The sequence below is a fragment of the Glandiceps talaboti genome, chromosome 17, assembly GCF_964340395.1.
Source record: "Glandiceps talaboti chromosome 17, keGlaTala1.1, whole genome shotgun sequence".
Classification (NCBI taxonomy): domain Eukaryota; kingdom Metazoa; phylum Hemichordata; class Enteropneusta; family Spengelidae; genus Glandiceps; species Glandiceps talaboti.
Window position 1 is genome coordinate 6,966,642 of NC_135565.1, and position 23,733 is coordinate 6,990,374.

Below are 23,733 nucleotides of genomic sequence, written 5' to 3' on the forward strand. Positions count from 1 at the left end.
TTTTTTTTTTCTTTTTTTTTAATTTCACACCGTCAAGAATTACCCAAACGCAATACACATTCTGATAATGCGCACTCATTTAAAATGCAGAGTTACACATTGTATATCAGTATGAACACAAAAAAACCTTGCTTTTTTTACTCCTCCTAGTGTCGTCCGACGATGATGTTGATTTGTGTACACGCTTAAATATCATATATATGTGCTTGCCACGTAATCAATGACTGGTTTGTTAACGTAATTCGTACAAATATCTTGTTAAAACCTCATACTGCGTTATTGAAATTCTATACAACCTTTAGTTTGGTATTTTTTTTGTTAGCATTTTATACCGATCTTTGTATTTTATACTTGCCAGCTGGTCTGTAATGAATATTGGACATCTGCTCTTTGTTAATGTTATATCCGGTCCTTTATTCGACTGTTTTTTTCTCCTAATTTCTATGGAAACACAGTGTACTGTATTGATCCTACTTGTTTATACTTCTGTGTCCAAGGGTTTTTGTCCCATGTATGTATACTACTCGAAGTACCCTTAGTCTATGAAAAAATGAATTCAATATCCAAACTTTCACGTTAACAGTTTCTAATTGTATGCATAGCTATTTCTTCCCGCCAAATATTAGGTATAATATCTTTGTTGTTCAATTCAGTAGATTTTCACTTTTTACATAATTTCAAGCATTTTGGATTACTAGTTTGTGAATTCATTCATTGTATGCTTTGCTATTTCTTGAGCCAGTTTTTTCGTTCAATTTATATCTTTACAAGGATAACCGACAATTAATAGAGAATGTACAAAAACAAGGAACATGCCATGTATTCCTGTAACTGACAGAATTACGAAATGCTGAGGGAGAAATCTAACTGTGTATGTATGTTAACCGTTGCTTATTCATTTGGATACCGAACTAAAACTAATATGTCAACTTGAGATAAAGTACGTTAAATAACGAAGTGAAGTACTTTGTCCGCCATTCTTTTAATACGCCAGAATAATGTATTGTTGGCGTCTGCGCGCTCATGTATACGGAAACTTAACGACTTTAAAAAGTTGGAACACCCTATTACGATGGGGGTAAAACGCGATGAAATCGACTGACACGAAGCCATGAACGGCAATATTTCATGATTAATGGGGACGTATTCGACGACTTAGGCCTACATGCAATAACAAGGGAAAAAAGCTACACGAGGCTGCCCAGCACCTTCACCTACTTAAGTTATTGCGGGACTTCGACTAAAACAATTATGACGTCAAAAAATATTGTTATGTTAATGAGCAGTTTGAGTAGAGAAAATATGGTCTGCAAATAAATGCAATATAAAAAATAAAACGCGAATTCGACAGGCAACACGTACCAGGCTACTCCATGTAATGACCGATCTCCCCCATGAAGTGTGATAGCGGTCGCATATACACATACGTTGATTACAAACATGTCATCTTGCTGAATTACTGCCCAGTCAGTACCTTTGGCAAGTTTGTTTTTGGACACCCCTGTGAATTAATGGTGTGTCTCAGACTCTCAGTGCCCCACTACGCATGCTCACCTCTTACTACCGTCCAACTACAGTTTATAAGTCGCAGTAGTTGGTAATATTTAAACTTTTAAAGCTAAACTTCTGATTTTAGCGTTCAGTTCGTACAAGTTTGTGTCTTCCCACCCGTCCACCAACCCTCTTAGTAGTTATTCTTAGTTGTTGTTTTTATTTTTTTATTTTTTTTTTGCTCCTTGCCTCTCGTATCCTTTGTATAGCTTATATTGTAATTTAAAGTTTGCTTCTTGATGTCTTGGCATAATTTAGATATACTTTCTCATAGTTTATTTAGTTTCATATTTTTTTTCATTACTTCGTCTTTTTTCCCCCAACTTTTGTGCATTTCGGTTTGAGGTTACTTCCAGAGTAGCCAATGATAGTGTTTTCGTAGGTTTGTTTTGTAATTGTTTGGTTGTTTGATGTATTCAAAGTATTTCTGGTATTTTGACACCAGATTTGGGTTCTGTGAGTTTTGTGTGTGAGAGAGGAAGTAATTCGACCTGCATTGTTGTCCACCGTCACGGTGCGGTGTTAACTTCGATATCTTCACTTTGTAGCCGAACGAATAATACACTGCTGATTTAAAATTGACGAATTTGATTTTTATGTTAGAAAAGTAAACAGTGGATAACGTACAATGTAAACATACTCACTAATTCATATATGGACTCTGTAGGTAATAGGGGGGCATAATTAGTGGTATGATGACAGCGTTAGCATAGTTTAGACTTACATCACCACGGAGCTATGGAGCATCACTCTACTACTATTACCGAACTTTACGACGTTTAATCACGATAAAGGCAACGAAACAACGACTTTCAAACTCTCTCCTTCTCTCTATTAGGTGTCTACCTGCCAGCATTACTTAGTTGAAGTACAGAACCGATATCATATTTTCTTTGATCGTATTGACCGCCAGCAGCCACGTTTTGTTCATGTTGTGGTAGCAGTATTGGTTCATACATATAGAGTAGATCTCCAACTATCACCCCTTCATTGTCACCTAAACTGTTATTTCAAGCTCTAAATAATGAAAATGTTGTTTCATCTATGCTTTATACGCGTATCTTTAAATATTGAAGCATTTTTGTTATCGACAACAATTGATATCTTGACAGTGTACGGTATAAAACATTGCTGGAGTGTTTGGTATCAGACTCGTGAATAGACAGAAGCGAGTGGTAAAGAAACAATAAAACACTTTCCCAAACAATGTTTAGAATATCGTTTAAATGGATTAGGGATGACGACCTTTGTTAGTATCCCAGAGAGCCTCATTCCAGTATACAGAAGGCCTTTTATACCATATTCTTTTTTTACAAATCTATTTTATACAGATTGGGGATGCAAAATTGGTTTGAATTGGATTTTTAGGTCACTGAATATGAAGAAATGAAGTTCATTTAATATCAACCTCACCATTGTTCCCCTTTAAACGTATTTAATCACCACTCTGATATTGGCATAACCGTGAAAAGCATTAAAGTCAGGCATACTACATTCGATGGCCTATAGCTAGTTTAGTAAACTACGCCGAACATGACAAGGATACAGCTATTTTGACATCAACTGATCTAACACATTCAGAAGGATGTTATAACGTTGCAGGTATGAATCGACGTCACCATTGCAGAATTCGATTCGAGTCATAAACACTTCAAAAATCAGCTAGTGCTAAATTAATGTTCTTATATTGTTTTATTACGAAGCACTTTAAATTTTCCATTGGACTAAAGAGTTTATAACGATGTCTCCTTTCTCTCTTTTAATTTTATAGGGTCACAGTAGCAGTTTCAATTCTCGTGGTCGTAGCATACTTGTCCTGTGGTGTAAACATCGTAGAAGGTAATGAATGGTTTTCACTGAACTCGAATTATATTCTTTAGACATTCAATTGTAAAGGGATATGACGTAGGCGTCCATTAAAAGTACGATGTTCATTTGAACCCTAAAATTCGTGAATCAAATAAAGTCATTTAATAAAATAAAATAAAATACAAAAACGTTTGATTCCTATATAGCTGTTATCATTCTAATAAGTTCCGATGTTAGGTGATTCCTTGATGAACGTTCCATCTTGTTTTCACAGAAGACTTTTATTTCATAACATGACCAAAGTAGCCCTGTTGTCAAAATCATTTAGTCGTTAATTACCGTACACATATGTAGCGTTTTCATTTCCAAAGGTGAATATAAGCTGTCGTTAAGTTTCTATCCTATAAATGTTTTGTTTGATACAAACATCACATGTCAGAAAAAGCGCGTCAATTCGTTCTAAAATTGAATGCCCTTGTATATTGTCGATAGTGTATTAATGATAACCTCATCATGCAACATGTGTAATATGTAAATGTATTGGACAAGGCAGTAATGGAATTTCAAATGTAAATGCAGAGTATTTGTTTTCGACGACAAAATATACCTGTCTCTAACGCCACAAGCGTCTCCTCTCAAATACGTTGGTACACCAGATTTTTTCTCTTGATACTGAAATGAATTTATTATGTAAATTTAATTTAAAACGCTGACTATTACTCTTCTCGTACGTCTATAGGTGTATGTGCTGCACCAGACCCAGCTCCAGCGACGCCTCTCTCATACAAAGATGATACAGCACCAGCCTTTGATGCTACTACTGAGTATACGATGGAGTTCGAATGCGATGCAGGTTATAGGATCGAGGGCACAGCTTCATTCACATGTGCCGCGGATGCTACAGCATTTACTCCGGAGTTTACAGCACTACCAACTTGTTTAGGTAAGTTCTAGTATTTCTTTATCAAGTTATGGAATTCGTATTATGTATTATCGTGATATATTGTTTATAAATTCATAACAACCACCACTTAATTTATTTTGTTGCCATGTGAATATTTTTAATCTGTTGGAAATGGGATTGCAAGCGTGTATGGAAGTGATCGGACATATATCATCATGTTTAATTCGTATTGAAAATTCTATGATTGTACGTGAATATTCATTGTTTACTAAAGTATGTCATCTCTGAATTGTGGTTGATGAGGCGTACATTATATTTACAACAACTTTGCAACGTTCAATAGATTAATTTGACAAAATGCAAACGCATATATGAACATTGCGATAAACAACAATCACATGCATGTAAATGACATGGTATTTTAAAATTCTTACCACTCAACCTAAAGATGCCTGTCATTGTAAATTTTCGAAGTACTTAGTATTTGTATAATACACGCCAGCCTTTAATAGACATACTGTTTATGTCATGAACCGAACACAGCACAGACAGTATAGAGGATATGGTTGTGTTCTCTTACCACGTGTTTATCTCAACATAAAACTGTATAGCTAACTGACCGTGACATATTCGTATAAATCAAACTACACACTAATCTTGTCATTGCTGTCGAATTAAGGCACTGATGATGAAATTCGTTTTGTTTGTAGATGTGTAGTCAACTATGGGAGTTGCTTCCTGTTCGGCGGGTTGTTATTGTTATTGTTATTATTATTATTATTATTATTATTAGTATTATTATTATTATTATTATTATTATTATTATTATTATTGTTGTTGTTGTTGTTGTTGTTGTTGTTGTTGTTGTTGATTTTGCTTTTGTTGCTTTTGGTGTTATTATTTTTGTTGTGACGATTCCTTATTCTTCAACCTCAATACCTATCTTCAAATTGCATGTTCACTTTCAGATACCTGCTTGACTCCTGGCGAAGTACCAGAGAATGGAAAGTACAAAGGCACTGACCCAACTTTCCCTGCAGACAAAGATAGCACAATAGAGTATGAATGCGACGAAGGTTACACTGGTGGTGGTATCATTAAATGTACCGGTGGCACATGGGATAAGGACATTCCTACATGCACAGAGGGTGAGGGTGAGTGAAATGAAAACAATTTCATTTGTTAACAGTGCCATATTCAAAATAAAACATATACAGTAAACAATGAAAGAAAATCAGTGCAGTAATTAATAAAAAAGATTAAACTGTGAATAATTCAATGTTTGCCTATACAATGCTAACAAAATAAGCAATAATCGATAATCAAGAACTGAAACATTATACAATGTACACACAAAGAAGACCACGGTAAACAAATGACAATTTCTTACAAAGGGATATCCTTCTCTTTTTAATCATGTTCAGATGATTTTATATTAGGTTCACAATATCAGCAAAGAACAATCAAATATTTCAAACTGTCAGGGCTATCAACTTTGTTCAAGACGTCTCTGGAATTGTTTTGACAATATATTCAACCTACATACACGTTTCTTAGTAACTATTCATATGCGTAATGTATTCATATGTTAATACAGATCCTGAAAAAACAACAAAAGCTGATTCAGAAGAAGGCAGTGCAGGAATAGCCTCCGTTAACTTACTGGTCTTGACCGCAATAATACTTCCAATCTCAATTTTCTTCAAAGACTAGACTGGACAAGGTGAGCTAAACATTTTCTTTTGGTCTGTCTATCTGTCTGTCTGTCTGTCTGTCTGTCTGTCTGTCTGTCTGTCTGTATGTCCACCCACCCGCCTGCCTGCATACATGAATATGTATGTATGTATGTATGTATGTATGTATGTATGTATGTATGTATGTATGTATGTATGTATGCATGCATGTATGTATGTATGTATGTATGTATGTATGTATGTATGTATGTCTGAAGCTCGCCGATAATACCTTGAAAAAGAATTTTTATTCGAAACGTCGGATTTTACATCTATTTATACGGACTGACTTACAAGTTCCATATGCATTTCTATGTATGTATGTATGTATGTATGTATGTATGTATGTATGTATGTATGTATGTATGTGTGTGTGTGTGTGTGTGTGTGTGTGTGTGTGTGTATGTATGTATGTATGTATGTATGTATGTATGTAGTAGGTAGGTAGGTAGGTGGTTAGGTAGGTAGGTAGGTATATTGAACACATTTTGCCTGGCCATGAGGGCTGCAGCACCCGTTTATTACACCCGAGGGGCTGTGAGTTACCATGCATGTGATTCTGGTAACTCACAGTCACGAGGGGGTAATGAACGGGTGCTATAGCCCGAATATAGGCCAGGCAATATGTGTTTTATAATATACCTCATGCTGTGAACTCGTTGTGGCAGACGACATCGTCAGAAGCTGCCATTTTGACCTGCTGTGAACTCGCGGTGGTCACGTGACCATGCAATAGTTGATGGAACTATTCCCCTAGGAAAATAGTCATTCTATTTTCCTATCACGTGACTGATTCTAGCGAATCATGGCACAGCATTATCACTATAAGTATATATACTAATTACAAATACACAAGTTAAGTTGTAAGGTGGATCCTACATTTCAATAATACCACAGAAGTTAAAACGTAATGTAAGGTGTCGGTATATAACTGATACCATGGTCAGTATAACCTTGGAGATGTTTTCATTTAGAAAGACATTAATAGGATATTAGGTAGAAGTATACACCCCTTTTCCTTAGAGCGAGTCAGTTGTATTGAATAAATTATCAAGATCAGTGAGCCTAATCACAAGGTTTCATGTTGAGATAGACACCATACAAATAGCACACATCATCATTTACAATGCGGGGGCTCTGTATTTAGTTACTGGCATAAACAGTAACAGCATGCACACTACTACACATGGTGTAATCTGTTGAAGTCCAAACAAAATCCATGGTCAGTGCAGTGTAAGTGATGTATGTGTGTTATTTTTATGGTGTATATCTCAATATGAAACCTTGTGATGAGGCTCTCTGATCTTGATGGTTCATTTCATAGCTTTGGATCACTATACAGAAAAGGATTGTAATGGTATTTGGGACAATGTTTATTTATGCAGTCAACAATAAGTGAACATTTAGCCAGAAAAGAAGACTAGCGATGGAAAGAAAGAGAACAACAGAAACACGTTTTATTTTACAACAACAACAACAACAACAACAACAACAAAATGTAAATAACAAACACATCACCGATCAAATGCTCCCTGCTCCCTGTGGTATTACATGTCTATAACTTATGAGAGAATGAATGCTAATGGACTCTGGATTCATAGTTACAAATTAAAATGTATTCTCATAGGGTCATTTGTCTTTTATTGTCAAATAACTATCCTACCCTTATAGCATAGTAATGCTGTTCTATATTTTGTTTATTTCAGCGGACACAAGAACATCCTGAAGAAAACACTTGCAAGGAGACGTCATCAATATTAACAATCTTTCACACTAATAATAATTTCTTGTTTTTATTGCTTTCAAATGCATTCTTTTTAAATTAATAATTTGAACTAAATCCATTGTAAATATGTACTTAATCATAAATTGAGGAAGTGGGGGCCAAACATATCATGACTTTTCGCCACAAGTAATGTATTTTTGTCAGTTACAAAACACAAAAAAGTGTGGGAAATATTCACATATAACTATTCACAAACAAATTGGCAAATATGTTGAATCATCGGAAAAAAGTTCAAAATTTTGGATTTTAAGTCATATTTCGATAAAAGAACTCTGTATCTTTGAGATTGTTGGTTGAAAAAATCTTGCCTGGTCCCTATTTCCTCTCAATCGTGATTACATTTATGTCATTTTTTTTTACTATTTCTTAGAAAAATCAAATACACAATCTATATATTGTCGCTTTATTATTTGTCTTATTACAGTATATATAGTGTTCCTATGACATATCTGAGTCATGACATAGTGATAATCAGTGTCTGTTTATGACACTATCATACGATAACAGATTTCGATAAATTTGTTATACAGAATACCGATTTTATCGAATTCCTAATGACTAGATATTGGAGATATACACTGATTTGATATACCGATATGCAGATTAACACCAATTGCCTTTTTATTACACAATTGTGTCTAGATTTATACAATAATATGAATATTGCTACACAAATAACACCAACTTGTAGTTCTCAGAGTATTTAGACACAGTTGCATCTCATGATATCAATCCTAAATTTTCATGACCAAGATGATGCCTGGGAAAGATAGAAACACGCTATAAATATTGACATCCAGAAAAATCTTCTTTTTTTGGCACACGTCAACAGAACATTCTTTGTCAATATAGATACATTTTGGACGGTTTCTCAAACTTGTTATCAATATCTAGACATCACTAATCTACTCTGAAAGAGAACAATTGAATTTACAAATTACTACCGACTAAGTGAAGTAAAAAAAGGAATTTGATTTGTAATTAATATACTTAGATACTGGTGTCATCATGATTATTATGTTTAATAATGGTGTAGTCACTGAAAGGGAATTGTTGTAATATTCAAGTTACTATCGACTAAGTGTAGAAGTAGATTTCAAAAATGCACTCCATTGTTGTATTTGAAGACATTTGAATGTTATCTGAAATTGACATTGAAATAGAAATGAAAAAAAATCTGAACTGTGGTCTGATTTTTTTATGTGTTGACTTTTTAAATAGTGAAGATGATGAACATGAGTGTGACTGTCGTTGTGATGTGGGGATTCTGAAGTGAGAGTATGAGAAATAGAGTTGGATGATGAAAGAGAAGGAAAAGAAGAAGGTGATGATGGTAATGATGATGATGATGATATTAAAAGAGAATGCGAAGTATAAGGAGATACAGGTGAACTTGTGTGATGAAGATGGTGGTGGTGGTGGTGATGATGATGATGTTGATGATGATGATGATGATGTTGATGATGATGATGTTGATGATGATGATGATGATGATGATGATGAGTATGAGGATGACGATAATGATGATGAGGGAGAAAGAAGAAAAACTGATCATGACAATAATGATGATGATGATGATTAGGAGGAGGAGGAGGAAGAAGAAGAAGAGGAGGAAATGATGAGGATAATATGGCTGATGATGATGATGATGATGATGATGTTGATGATGGTGATGATGATGATGATGAGGAGGAGGAGGAGGATGGCGATGACGATGATGATAATAATGGTGACGATAGTGGTGATGATGATGATGTTGATGGTCAAGAGGAGGATTAAGATGAGATGGAGAAAGAAGAAAAACTGATGATGACAATAATGATGATGATTAGGAGGAGGAGGAGGAGGAAGAGGAGGAAATGATGAGGATAATGTGGATGATGATGATGATGTTGATGATGATGATGATGATGATGTTGATGATGATGAGTATGAGGATGACGATGATGAGGATGATGAGGGAGAAAGAAGAAAAACTGTGATCATGACAATAATGATGATGATGATGATGATGATTAGGAGGAGGAGGAGGAAGAAGAAGAGGAGGAAATGATGAGGATAATATGGATGATGATGATGATGATGATGATGATCATGATGATGATGATCATGATGATCATGATGATGATGAGGAGGAGGATGGCGATGACGATGATGAGGATAATAATGGTGACGATAGTGGAGGTGATGATGATGTTGATGGTCAAGAGGAGGATGAAGAGGAGAGGGAGAAAAAAGAAAAACTGATGATGACAATAATGATGATGATTAGGAGGAGGAGGAGGAGGAGGAAGAGGAGGAAATGATGAGGATAATGTGGATGATGATGATGATGAGGATGAGGATGAGGATGATGAGGGAGAAAGAAGAAAACTGTGATGATGACAATAATGATGATGATGACGATTAGGAGGAGGAGGAGGAGGAAGAAGAAGAGGAGGAAATGATGAGGATGATATGGATGATGATGATGATGATGATGATGATGATGATGGTGGTGGTGATGATGATGATGATGATGATGATGATGATGATGATGATGATGATGAGGAGGAGGAGGAGGAGGAGGAGGATGACGATGATGAGGATAATAATGGTGACGATAGTGGAGGTGATGATGATGGTGTTGATGGTCAAGAGGAGGATGAAGAGGAGAGGGAGAAAGAAGAAAAACTGTGATGATGACAATAATGATGATGATTGGGAGGAGGAGGAGGAGGAGGAGGGGGAAATGCTGAGGATAATATGGATGATGATGATGATGTTGATGATGATAATGATGATGATGATGATGATGATGATGAGACGGAAGATGATACAGGCTTTATCTTAGCTGTATTTCATTATGCCCAGAGACCCAGAACAGTCATTTAAAAAAATTGTCAAATCTGGCAGGAAAAAAGGCTTCTATACAACGAGGCATGGCATTCTGGGGAAAAAACAAACAATAAAACAAACAAACAAACAGACAGACAGAGAGACAGACAAACAGACAGACACATACATGCATGCATGCATACACACACACACGTACGTACACACACACACATACATACATACATACATACATACATACATACATACACATACATACATACAAAACATACATACATACATACATACATACATACATACATACATACATACATACACACCACTACACGAAAAGTCAAATTTACCCACCTTTACATACAACCTAGGAGTCCCTAATGCATTTCATCTTTACTTTAAATCATAGATTTTAGATTATTCTTTCCTTAAAATAGTGTTTGTAACCGTGATATCAATGACACCAAGTCTGTTAATTAGTATACTGTGATGTACTGTGTCAAAATTTGATACACATAGCATATAAGAACAATTTAACATCGACATAACATTGTAGAGTTTTGGTAGCATGGACATAGGGGTTGGTAGTCAAAACTGAGATATTTCGCTGTGGTTATGTAGTCAGTTATATGTCAGTTATATTATTGATAATATACAATAATGGTAAGATAGTAATGACGTTTCTATTTCTTCATGTTATATGCGATGTGCATTTTATACAGCATCTACTAAAACTGCATGGCATAGCTGCAAATAACTCTATCCTAACACTCGTCACAAGATGACGCTATAACCATAACTCCAAAATTATCTGGCAGATTGGCCTGAAATGTTGTGGGAACGTTCTTAGGTGTGTGTAGATCAAAAATCATTCATGACATTGTGATTTCGCAAATGATATGCAAATTAGGTCTTAAAATATGTCTCTTTGGTCGGTAATCTTTAATTCCAAAACTACTGAGCAGATTGGGCTGACATTTAATGGGGATGCATTTGGAATGTGTATAATGCCAACTATGAAGCATGTGATGATCTCAATATGCAAATTAAGTGTAAACATGTGAAAGAATTTTGGTTGAAAATCTACATCTCAAAACGTACTTGGTCGATGGGGCCGAAATTTGGTGAGGTGTTGTGTTGTGTTGTGTTGTGTTGTGTTGTATTGTGTTGAGGTGTACTGGGATGTGTAAAACAATCGTAGCACAGTTGCGGTATTCCATATCCAGGCAACAGGCATATTTTTCACAACCATGTACCAACGCTGTGGAAAAATATACCCTGTAAAGGAGACGATGAGGCACACAGCTGGTATATAGCTTTGCTATTCTACCTAGCACTAACATGTGGTCGTATCCTAGCACTAGGACGTGTACCTGCTAGTGCAAGGATGTTTAAGGTTCCCTATGTACCTGCCCATAGCAACAGCTACAAAATGGCAAAGATGGTAAATATTACACACGGACTGGATAGGCAACCGGATAAACATAAACAAAAATACGTACAGTTTTTGCTACAAAGCCACTGACGCTATTTTTATTACTTTTAGATCTACGAATCAGCTGTCTAGTCAGAGCAACTAACTGCCATCAAAGGCTTTCATAGCACAGCAAAATGTCAAATTATGGAATTTTTTTCATACTTCATAATTTATTTTCCACTTGTATAGCTTATTGTCGTCTGAAATTTATCGAAGTTCGAGTTGTTGACTGTCCAGACATCGATGATAATGCAAAGCGTTGTCTGATGACTATTGGTTCTGTTGCAAGACCAGATGCAATCCCTGTACGCTGTGATAGCAATACACTATTGAGAGACAGATACGTTAGCGTTGCATCGGTTGACAGGGAGACGATATTGAACTCCTGTAAAATCAAAGTTATCGCACCAATTTAATAATAGAATTTGATAAACAGCGTCTTTACTTTTCTCTAAGCGATATGTAACCAATAAAATGTGATAAAATCTTTATGTTAACAATGTCAAAATTCATATATTAAATCAAAGTTTACATGAGGTATAAACTTATAGCGAACAACATCAACTTCATCCGATGCATGATCCAGCATTTATATTCCTGAATAATTATCTAAGCAGGTACTCACTTTAGTTAGGACACTATGAAGAAATTAACAGGAGAACGGGAGGGCATATATTCTGAATAAAATAGTTGCATATTTCTATAAATTTCTTCTATATTACCGACTCTAACATTTGGAATAAAGTACCAGTAGTGTTATGCAACATTAATTGGTATGGTATATTTTCGAGAAATTGATTTTTGACAGAATAAGCGTGGAGATTGTGAATTTTAAAAAAAATCATGGACATTTGAGCACCTAGGATCTAGGACAAAATCGACCTCGCCCTTGTTCCTATGTAACACAAGGCCATTGAGAGTGTTGATACACATGTCAACTCAGGTGCACAAAGGTTGACTTAAAGTATTTTTTCACCCATCGTATTACAGAATAATATTTATGAAAAGATACCTGCAAACTAACTACTTATATTAAATGTTAAACAATAATGTATCTAAGTCATCTTTCTCTGTCTCTGTCTCTGTCTCTGTCTCTGTCTCTGTCTGTCTCTGTCTGTCTCTGTCTCTATCTCTTTCTCATGTCTCTCCCTCTCTCTCGCTCTCTCTCTCTCTCTCTCTCTCTCTCTCTCTCTCTCTCTCTCTCTCTCTCTCTCTCTCTCTCTCTCTCTCTCTCTCTCTCTCTCTCTCTCTCTCTCTCATGTTTATGCTGGTTGGTTCTATGTACTACCAGTAAAACACTGGAACAATATTTTTGTTTCTTAATAGACTGATCTGATGGGTGGAGCACTATCAACCATTATGCAAATACTGTCAACCTATACGTATATATTTACTGGTAATCGCCTGAGTGTAGGGACCAAAGCGAAGACGCCATTTGTTATTCATTACAACATCTTTATATAGTAGTCTATCCTGTTGGATGAAATAGTTACAGAATTATTCGTGCAAAGGTTAATAAGAACAGGAGCCCCTAGCTTTTTTTGTTTATTTCAATAATGTCTTGTCTCAGTGTACAGAATGCCTCTTCCAATAATCCAGATTTGGCAATTTCTATAACTGTTGCACTATCAGAGGTTGTTAAAATTACCTGTATGTGTCATCTAGCTATACAAAATACAGATAAAAATAAAACCGGGTTCATCTGTGTTCCACTATATAGCTTCTGTAACAATCCTGTCATTTAAGCGCCATTCCGTACCCGGGGCGAAGACGTCATTGAAACATTACTGTAATGTTCCCATGGACCCAAATTGTTTTATATAAACCTTTTGATAAACTGAGAGGGGGGATTTAATAATCACTGTATACCCAAATGAACTTGAATACCATCTTTGATAAAAGTAAAAATTGATAAATATCAACATTATAGAACATCCCTTAAATCACGCTTTATTTTTTTGAAATGGCGAAATATGTCGAAAATTAGAAAACATTAATTTTTTTGGAAACATTGCTCCATAATATCCATCCCCACCCCACTCATCCCCACTTTCACCACCACTGCTACCATCTTTACCTCCATCGCCACCACCACCACCACCACCACCACCATCGCCATCACCATCGTCGTCGTCGTCGTCATCATCATCATCATCATCATCATCATCATCATCATCATCATCATCATAATGCATCAAAAACAGCCTCTTATATTTGAAAATGGCCATTAAACTCTATGTTCGCTATATATTGTTGAATCATGTACGAATGGTTAGAGTGACCGGCTTGTAATCTGTATGATACAAGTTCAAGTCCTGTCCCTCTCAATTGTTTCTAAACAATCAAATATCATCAAATAATTTACAAAAAAAAAAACCTGGCGAAATCTTTCGTATGATTCGAGTTATTTGATTTTGAAACAAATTGGTCTCTTTGGTACATTCTTCATTACTTTGACTTGCCATACAATGACAGTCACGACAATACACATAATGATATTCATAAAAGTAGTACACACATTTCATTGAAAAATGCAGACATGCTGGCTATAGATATACAACCTCGTAATAGAAAGTGTTTCCGCTGCAAACAGATATATCTGGCATCATAGTATATGGTAGCGGGTACTTGGTAACTCCACAACAACCAGTACAAATTAATATTCATGGGATAAGAACATCAGGGCAATGATCTGTGAAATCTTAATAGTATGCCAAAGGTGATAATCTGAGCTGAGTAGAAAAGCATATCGGCACCACAAACAGTAATATGTACGAAAGAAATGTTTATGAAAATATCAACAAGACCACAATGTTGGTTTAAACAAAATGTCATCTGGTTGAACCATTTTAGTATCTCTGTATGATTCCACCTGGCCATCCCATTGTTGTCCGTGGGATAAAGATTACACAATAAAACAATAATTAGCCTTAAATAACAATAACATATACATATTAATGATTTGTCTCTCCCAACAAAGTTTTGTGAAGTCCGAGATGTTTAAATTTCAAAAGGGAATTATATGTAGACAGCTGAAACGATCCACTCCAGGAATATCATATGCATAAAGTGACATGAATACACGACCTTTCAAAGAACTTTATATTGGTTACAAAATCAACAAAGTTATGATGTCCAAATATGACACTTTCAGAAAGGTCCAAGATATCATTCTCTTTAGTGAATTACATGTAAATCATCTATGACACCAGTTAGAGAATTCACCCGGCAGGTCAGTTGAAAACAAGATACACAAATACGTATGTAGTGTTTTAGCAGCAGTCCACATAATTTATTGTGTTTCACCCATCAAGTGAGTCGAAAACAAGAGACACAAATAACTCTCCAGTGTTTTAGCAGTCGACCGTACAGAAGCAACGAGCATACATGACATATCCATATGAGAGAGAGAGAGAGAGAGATAGAGAGAGAGAGAGAGAGACAGACAGACAGACAGACAGACAGACAGACAGACAGACAGACAGACAGACAGACAGACAGAAAAAAAGAAAGAGACAGAGACAGAGAATTACTAGTGGAAGGTTGAGAATCAACATTTCTTCTTTGAAAATATCTCGTATCCCTAAGATTACATATTTGTAGATCAAGACTAAATGTTAGACTATAACAAATAAACCATACCAGTTGTTATTTTTGGTGTTTTCAGATTGAGAGGCTGACAAACATATTGTACCTTGTGTTATATCAGAACCCAGGCAGAGATGAAATTCGCCATCGAACTTTTCGTTGTGCTCGTAGCCATTACCCAAGGAACAGGTATGTATAATAGTCATGAGTATTTTGCCGAAAGAAAAAAATCATAATGTTGGTGTGTTTTTTCCATGGTAAACCGTTTCCTTTATTTACGTTTGGAATATAATGTATGTGGTAAATATTAATAAAGTCAGCAACATCAAGAAAAATAGTGACGAAAGTTGTAACTTTGTCGTTATTTTGAACAGCACCTCAAATACAAAACAAATGATTATCGAAGCTTGAATATTTGTCAAAACATCTCTAAAAGAAGAATGTCAGTTACGTAAAATGTGGGTCCTCCCTTTACTTGAGCCTTCACGTACTCTACAGTGTCATGTAGTCTAGGAGTATTTGTGAAGGGCAATAAACAGGGTTATACATCACCTGTCGCCAATATCTCATTCTGGTTGGTCGAGAGCCCTGCAGATATGCAGGCGTATTTTTCACCACCCGAACAAAAGATCACCGTTGTATACAGTGTAACAAGTCTTTGAACTTTACTCTTCATGTCACAGGAAGATAGTAAAAAATTCCATACAGAACGGCGAAAGTCCAGTGACGGCGAACGCACGGTCGTCAAAATTACCATCACAGAGGGTGCAATTTGCTCAACTAAAACAAGAAAACATATCACGAACATTTCTGTACATTTAATAATGGAATACAGAAGGCAAAACAAAGACACACTCATTTTTCAGCTGATGGTTATAAGTTTGAATATATCACTGAGTGATATGCAAATAGTAAACAATACGTCATACTACTGAGCAAACGCGCAAGTTTTCTAACGAAATCGAATTTGCGCATACGTTACCCAAAAGGGACAGACACTTAATGTTACAAAGGTTAGGTTTCAATGATTTATCATTATGTAACCCTGTCTTGCCTATCTATAAAAAGATCAAGGTACCTGGACATTTATCAGTACTCGTCTGATAATAAAGGGTACAAAAGATCAACATAAGTGCTTACGTGGTTATTTTTTCAAACATGTATACTTATTATGAATTGGTTAATTACTTACTGGTATACAATGAAAATTTTGACAGACTTTCAAATAAAGCAAGATATGTAGATGATCATACATTATCTGGGTGTTTTCAAAGCACAACTAGTAGTTGTGGATTGCGTTCAGCGTGCATTACCGGGGTTGTAATTGAGTGATAGTAAATTTGTACTCTGATTTGAGCATGTTATGGTTTTTGGGATTTACCTAACCCGACGATTGCTAATGTTATCAATCATCGTATAATTATACTATAGTTAGAAAGACGAACAAATTTATATCTTGCACATCATGGATTTAACACAACCATGTTTTTTTTTTGTATCCGAGATACCCCAAAATACGTTCTCACGTGATCTGAGGTTCTCCAAAATGCAATTTATTTAGGCCCAAGGCCAACAAGGGAGCAAGGGAAGCTATTGAAAACGCCCCAATATGTTCTCTCGATCGTGAGTTTAAACGTCAACAAAATAAACTGGCGTAAGCTTTGCACGAAACACAGTCCGTTTTTGTTGAGAGAGTGTTATTCTAATAATCTTCGTTTTCCTCGATGGAAACCTTGCGGAAACAAAAAAAGATCAGATTTTGAAATACTGTGGAAATTAATGTTCACAAGTTAGAGATATTCTTATGGAAATGCCATATTTTTTGTACTCGTCAAAAATGATGTCTCTCCTCGAATTCTTGTCCTAAAGGTATAACATATGGGACATTTCATTATTTTCACAGATGCAGAATCCAACAACAAATTCTTCATTTTTTCGAAATCTAAAACACAGGCTCAAGCAGCCGCCATCTGTGAAAGAAAAGGTTATCGCCTTGTAAGAGATGCAAGTGATGAAATACACGCAGCTCTTCTCAAACAAATAACCGCTGAAGGAAAAAAGGGCGAGTCTTTTTACATCGATGGCAAAAATGTCAATGGCGTTCCTCAGTACCTGGATGGGGAAGTGATGACATATACACATTTTGCTTCTGGACAACCTGATCAATTAAATCAATGCTTCTATTTATGGTAAGTTTTGGAATATTTGTGGGTGTTTTATTTTGTCAAATTCTTACAGCCATGAAAGCACAGTCAAAGGAGACTATTTACCTAATATCTTAGAATTTATAGTACTTACGAATATTTCATTCATAATTTTTATTTCCCAACGTATAGGTCTACCTAATGTATCTAGACACGTCATGTTAAGCACATATCCTACGTGACATACATACATATATACATACACACACACACACATACACACACACAGTCATACATACATACATACATACATACATACATACATACATACACACACACACACACACACACACATACATACATACATACATACATACATACATACATACATACATACATACATACATACATTACATACATACATACATACATACATACATACATACATAAACTTAATTCAAAAGAATAAGGATGTAACAAGTTGTTACTCAGAGTTTCACCCTTCGAGCGATCTTCAGAAAACTAAATCGGGATTGTCAAGGTCGGTACATACACTTAATGTTTGTATGTATATATTACATACATACATACATACATACATACATACATACATACATACATACATACACACATACATACACACACACACACACACACACACACACACACTCATCCCCTCCCCCAACACACGCAAAACTCTATCAGACGCTTGTTACTTAAATAGCAAATTTCGTTTTGAAGGAGTGCCGTCAACTACAACTGGGACGACCATTACTGCACTGACGAACGTGGTTTCATATGTGAAAAAGGTGTGTAAACACTTTTTGACGTAAGGATGTTTATGACACTTTCATATAACAATCTGAAAGAAATCTAGTTGTTTCTAACAAATTGTTCTTAGCCGCATATCAGAGTATCTACAGGGCATGTCAAAAAGACCGAACGCACAAAAGGAAATAATCACATTCCAAAAAGGAGGCATGAACATCTAGAAATGTCTAGTTCTGAATTCCAGTAGAATCATGGCCATTCTGTCCATAATGATGCATCGTTCCCAGTCTGTGTATCCATATACTTTCTATTGGTTATATTTTTGCTATATTTGGGAGTTACCAAACAGATACAACAGTCTCATATTACGCATAAGATAACTATTTCCGTTTTGCTGCAATGTAAAATGAATATTCATGGTTCAAATGCTGATTGACCAAAATGTTTAGTTCCAACATAAAAATTTTTTTTTTGCCCGCTCTTTGCGAAACAGTGCCCTCTCTGGCAAGAATGAGCATAGTGCTTTGAAAAGTATTAATAAAAAGAAATATTAAAAATCCGGTCACCCTATGACAAAACAATGTTTATTTTTTCTTCCTATGAATATGATTATTGCGTTTATTAACCTAATTAGTGTGTGAAGTAACCATTGCCGATATTAAGTTGGTGTAGTGTCTTGTGTTTCAATTCGGGCACATTTTTTGCTCTATTACTACAGTAGTTGCCAATAAATGGAGAGATGACCTCCGCTGTGGACCCAATTACCCTCTAGCCGATGGTAGTCCAGCACAGTGTGATCCTGATGCAATTTACCCATGCTGTTCAACAGCTGATTGGTGTGGTAATACACCAGCACACTGTACTTGTGTTGGTTGCATTGATTACAGAGGTAAGATTTAATCATATGATATAATTGTATATATATATATATATATATATATATATATATATATATATATATATATATATATATAATATATATAATATATATATATATATATATATATATATATATATATATATATATATGTATATATAAGGTTGGTATGTCAACTACAGGGTCATTGTCAACACTTTGCGTATTAACAACGTCACCTTTATTACTACTGGATTCCTGCACTATCTTATCAGTAGAAGGTACCTGGACACATTGTGTATTTGAGGCCGCTGGAGCCGTTTCAACAGAAGTTACATCAGAATTATGAATTCCGTCATCATAAACCCTACGTGATAATGAATCTGCATGGGGAATTTTGCAGCCCGATCTGTGCACGATGTCAAAATCGAAACCTTGAATTCTGAGTACCCATCGCGCTAAACGCCCCGAAGGTTCCGTAGTCTTAATCAAATAGGGAAGGTTAGCATGATCTGTAATAACCGTAAAATGAACAGAATGCAAATATTGTTCACACTGCGAGAGAGCGTGAATCAAAGCGAGAAATTCCCTTTCCGTAACTGTATAATTCTGTTGTGGTTTCGACAGCGCCCTGCCACCATAGCATATAGGTTTTTCCACACCCTCCTGAATTTGAGCTAACACATAACCTACACTAAAACTACTCGCGTCCGTATATAGAATAAATTCCTCATTAAACCGTGGATGCGCTAGTACAGGAGGTGAGATTAACGCCATCTTTAGTGCATCAAATGCTATTTCACAATCACGTGACCAAACAAAGTCGACGCCTTTCCTTAATAGACCATGCAATGGATGCGCAATCTTAGCAAAATCCTTAATAAACTTTCTATAGAAATTAGCCAAACCCAGAAATGACTTTAATTCTGTGACCCCCCCTATCTGTAACTGAACCAGTTCAGTTGTGCTAAAAAATGAGAGCACAGACAAATTAAGAGACTCTTAAAAATAATAAAAGAATATCCCTACTTACGCCACAGGTTTACCCTTGTCTTTAAAAAAGAAAATATAAGACCCATCTCCTGTTTCATCATATTCATTTTCCTTTTCAGATGCCTCTTTTCCTGAAAGTCTTTCACCTAAAATATCGTCCATGTAGGCGCAGCATGAGTCGTTTAGCAAATTTATTAGAACGAACTGTATTGTGTTTTGAAAACTTGCCGAACTATTCATCATTCCCATAGGTAACACCTTGAAAGCAAACTTACCGTAATGAGAGACAAAGGAAGTTTTATGTACATCGTCAGGGTGTATAGCTATTTGCCAAAATCCCGAACTAAGGTCTAGGGTCGAAAAATACTTTGGACATTTACTCCCAATGATATCTAAAGTATCTTTTATCCCAGGAAGAGGGAAAGCAATGGGTTCTGTAATAGAATTTATCATCCTATAATCTATAACCATACGAAATTCACCATTTGGTTTACGTACTAGTAAAACCGGAGAACTGTAAGGAGAAGCTGAGGGAACTACCAAACCTTGGTCTAACAACTTGTCAATTTGTCGTTTAATTTCCTCACGCTTATCTGGAGAAGCTTTATATGGAGGGCGAGATACTGTCTTACTACCTGGTTTTAAATTGATTCTATGCTTAATTATATCACAATATCCCAAGGTGTTAGTGTCATCAACGAACGCATCCTTATTTTTCCATAATACCTGTTGTAACTGCAATACCTGATCTGAGGTTAAAGTAGAATCTTCAAAATCAAATGCCTTTAAAAACTCCTGTTTACTTAACCTATTTGGACGTACAACTGGCCCGTTGCGACTAACATTAGTATCAAAAGTATGGATATCAGTACCATCTGGCAAAATTCTGAAATTACCTAAACGGGTACCCCTCCTCAATTTTACAGGCGTATCCCTACAATTCACTAGTCTAACCGGAACGCGCCCATTCTGCACAGCACCTAAAACTCTCGCATGAGCAATACCAATGTGAGCAAGCGACATTGTGTTTGTAGTATGACCTACTATACCGTCAGGGTAATTCCCCCGAACACGCGCCGATATAACACACTCTGAATGAGCAGGTATAGAATATGTCTTAGACGCGCGTATAAGGGACGATGGACGTAAAGTAACTTTGCGCTTCATAAAATCAATAATAGCTCCATTTCTACGTAAGAAATCATGGCCTATAATTAAATCCTGCTTCAATTCTTTGAGGACATAGACTTGCATAGTAATCGCACGATTAGTAAAGAAAACAGGAATTCTAAGACATCCTAAAATAGGCAAAGTACGCCCATCTGGCAAAGTAACTATCTTATAACTTGATTTGAAAAGCTTACACTTTCTTAACTTACGAATATTATTTAACAAAGACTCTGAAATTATTGATACATCGGAACCTGTATCTATAAGTGCTGATACTTTACGATTAAAAATACGTACATTAATTAAATTATCATTTACAATCATCGACTCTGGTAAATTAACACAATTGAGATTTAAAGATACACCGTTGCGAGATTTCTCATCTGACTGCTTATACAATTTTCGTCTCGCAACGTTTACCCGTTTTTTGGAAAAGCATATCGGGCACCATTTCTATCACAAAATCTGGCCACATGGCCTATCTCCCCGCAATTGTAACACCCTCGATCAGGATTTGCATAACAATTAGGACTTGAATGCCCTGGCTTATTACAAAATTTACAAATCTGCTTAGCCGTATTAACTTGTCGACCGCCATAACGTGGAGTTACTACTGGCGGCCTATTTACGTTAGAATAATTATAGCTCTGGCCTACCCGTGACCGTGGTCCAGCGTTTGCGTAGGGTTCTTGTCGTATTTGAACAGGCGCTGCTGGTACAGGGAGGGGCGTCACCGCTGCTGCTGATAGCTTCTCATGTAGAACTTCATTCTGTTTTAGCAAAGAGTCGAAGGCTTGTTGTAAAACCTCTGTAGACGTGTCGGAAGTACGACCAGTTTTCAGTACTTTGACATCATCGTCGAACCGTTCTACCACTTGTGCTGTTCGGGCGAAAGCCACGGCCTCCTGGAAATTGACCGGATCTCTGTTGACTACCGTACTACGTATAGACGGTATTAACCCCTGTAAAAATAAACTAAAAAGCTCGTTATCATTTCTGTTATAACGATAGCACATATCCCTTAAACGTGAGGCATATTTTTCGATTGTTTCTTTGTCCATTTGCTTAATTGTTCTTAGCTCTTGATCTATACGCCACTGTGGTGCTCTGTTCTGGAATCGTCCGATGAAAGCTGCACGCATGTTCTCCCAGTTGTTCGCCAGGTCGTCAGGCAAGGACGTGTACCATCTCTCTGCTTCACCAGACATAAGCAGACTAAAAATATTCAGACGTTGAATATTGTCAAACTGCTTAAGGACGACATATGCATCAAATTTACGCAACCATCTGGTTGGTATTTCATCTTCCTTCCCATAAAATTGGGGTGGTATGATATCGTTACCCACCGTCAAATTCTGCATTCTGTTGGCAATGCGTTGTAGCTCTTGGTGAACCAGCCGTGCGTCTTGCCGCTGGCCTTGGTTGACCTCTGCTCCATTGTTTTCTGGCTGTGGAGCTTCTTGCTGGATATTCGGCTCTGCTTCTTCCATTACTGTAGGTGGCCGTTGACAAGGATGTAAATGTCGTTTTCTTCTCAGTCTTCTACCAGAACGTAATAACATTAAGTGGACCTGTTGGATTTTCCACCAGTGTTGGGAGTCGTAGAGTTGAACGGTATAAGCATGGATAGTTCAGACGTTACACTCTAGCACTCACACTCTCATACTCTCGTACGGGATCGTTCAGGTCCAAGTCGGGAATTAGTCACGACTGAGAAGATATTTCGGCTTGCCAGAATCACCTAACAGAGTCTCTCTCGTCTCCTCTCCTCCGATTCTGGATGTTTTATTCTCATCTTAAGTATACTTCGAATACAATGGAATTTACACAACGACTAAATATAGAAAATCACGCCATAAGATCACGCCATCATAAAAGTTATTATATACCTTTCTCTAACCAATCATGTGAATTTCAGTTACATCATGTTTGCCCAGCTTCGTCATCGCCAGTCTATTTCTGACCTATGGCCTACAATGCCGAAAAGTAGAATTTATTCCCATAATTCCGAAATACGATATTTTGGATCGTAACAGTAAGATTTAATCATATGATATAATTGTATATATATATATATATATATATATATATATATATATATATATATATAATATATAATATA

General features: G+C 36.2%; 2 protein-coding genes across 2 annotated transcripts in view; both read left to right on the plus strand.

Moving 5' to 3' along the window:
- Positions 1 to 8,937, plus strand: part of LOC144448421 (C4b-binding protein beta chain-like) — a 9,962-nt gene extending 1,025 nt beyond the window's left edge. The window contains exons 2-6 of the mRNA XM_078138665.1: positions 3,323 to 3,390; positions 4,100 to 4,303; positions 5,233 to 5,418; positions 5,862 to 5,987; positions 7,704 to 8,937. Coding sequence (XP_077994791.1) covers positions 3,323 to 3,390; positions 4,100 to 4,303; positions 5,233 to 5,418; positions 5,862 to 5,977 — 574 coding nt within the window. The 3' untranslated portion in view covers positions 5,978 to 5,987; positions 7,704 to 8,937. The remainder of the gene's footprint in view (positions 1 to 3,322; positions 3,391 to 4,099; positions 4,304 to 5,232; positions 5,419 to 5,861; positions 5,988 to 7,703) is intronic.
- A 146-nt stretch (positions 8,938 to 9,083) lies between these two features.
- On the plus strand, positions 9,084 to 19,797 carry LOC144448663 (uncharacterized). Its single transcript, XM_078138940.1, has 7 exons — positions 9,084 to 9,116; positions 10,337 to 10,458; positions 15,799 to 15,866; positions 17,581 to 17,866; positions 18,563 to 18,630; positions 19,311 to 19,481; positions 19,724 to 19,797. The coding sequence occupies exons 1-7, from the start codon at positions 9,084 to 9,086 to the stop codon at positions 19,795 to 19,797; spliced, it is 822 nt and encodes a 273-aa protein (XP_077995066.1).
- The last annotated feature ends 3,936 nt before the right edge of the window (positions 19,798 to 23,733 follow it).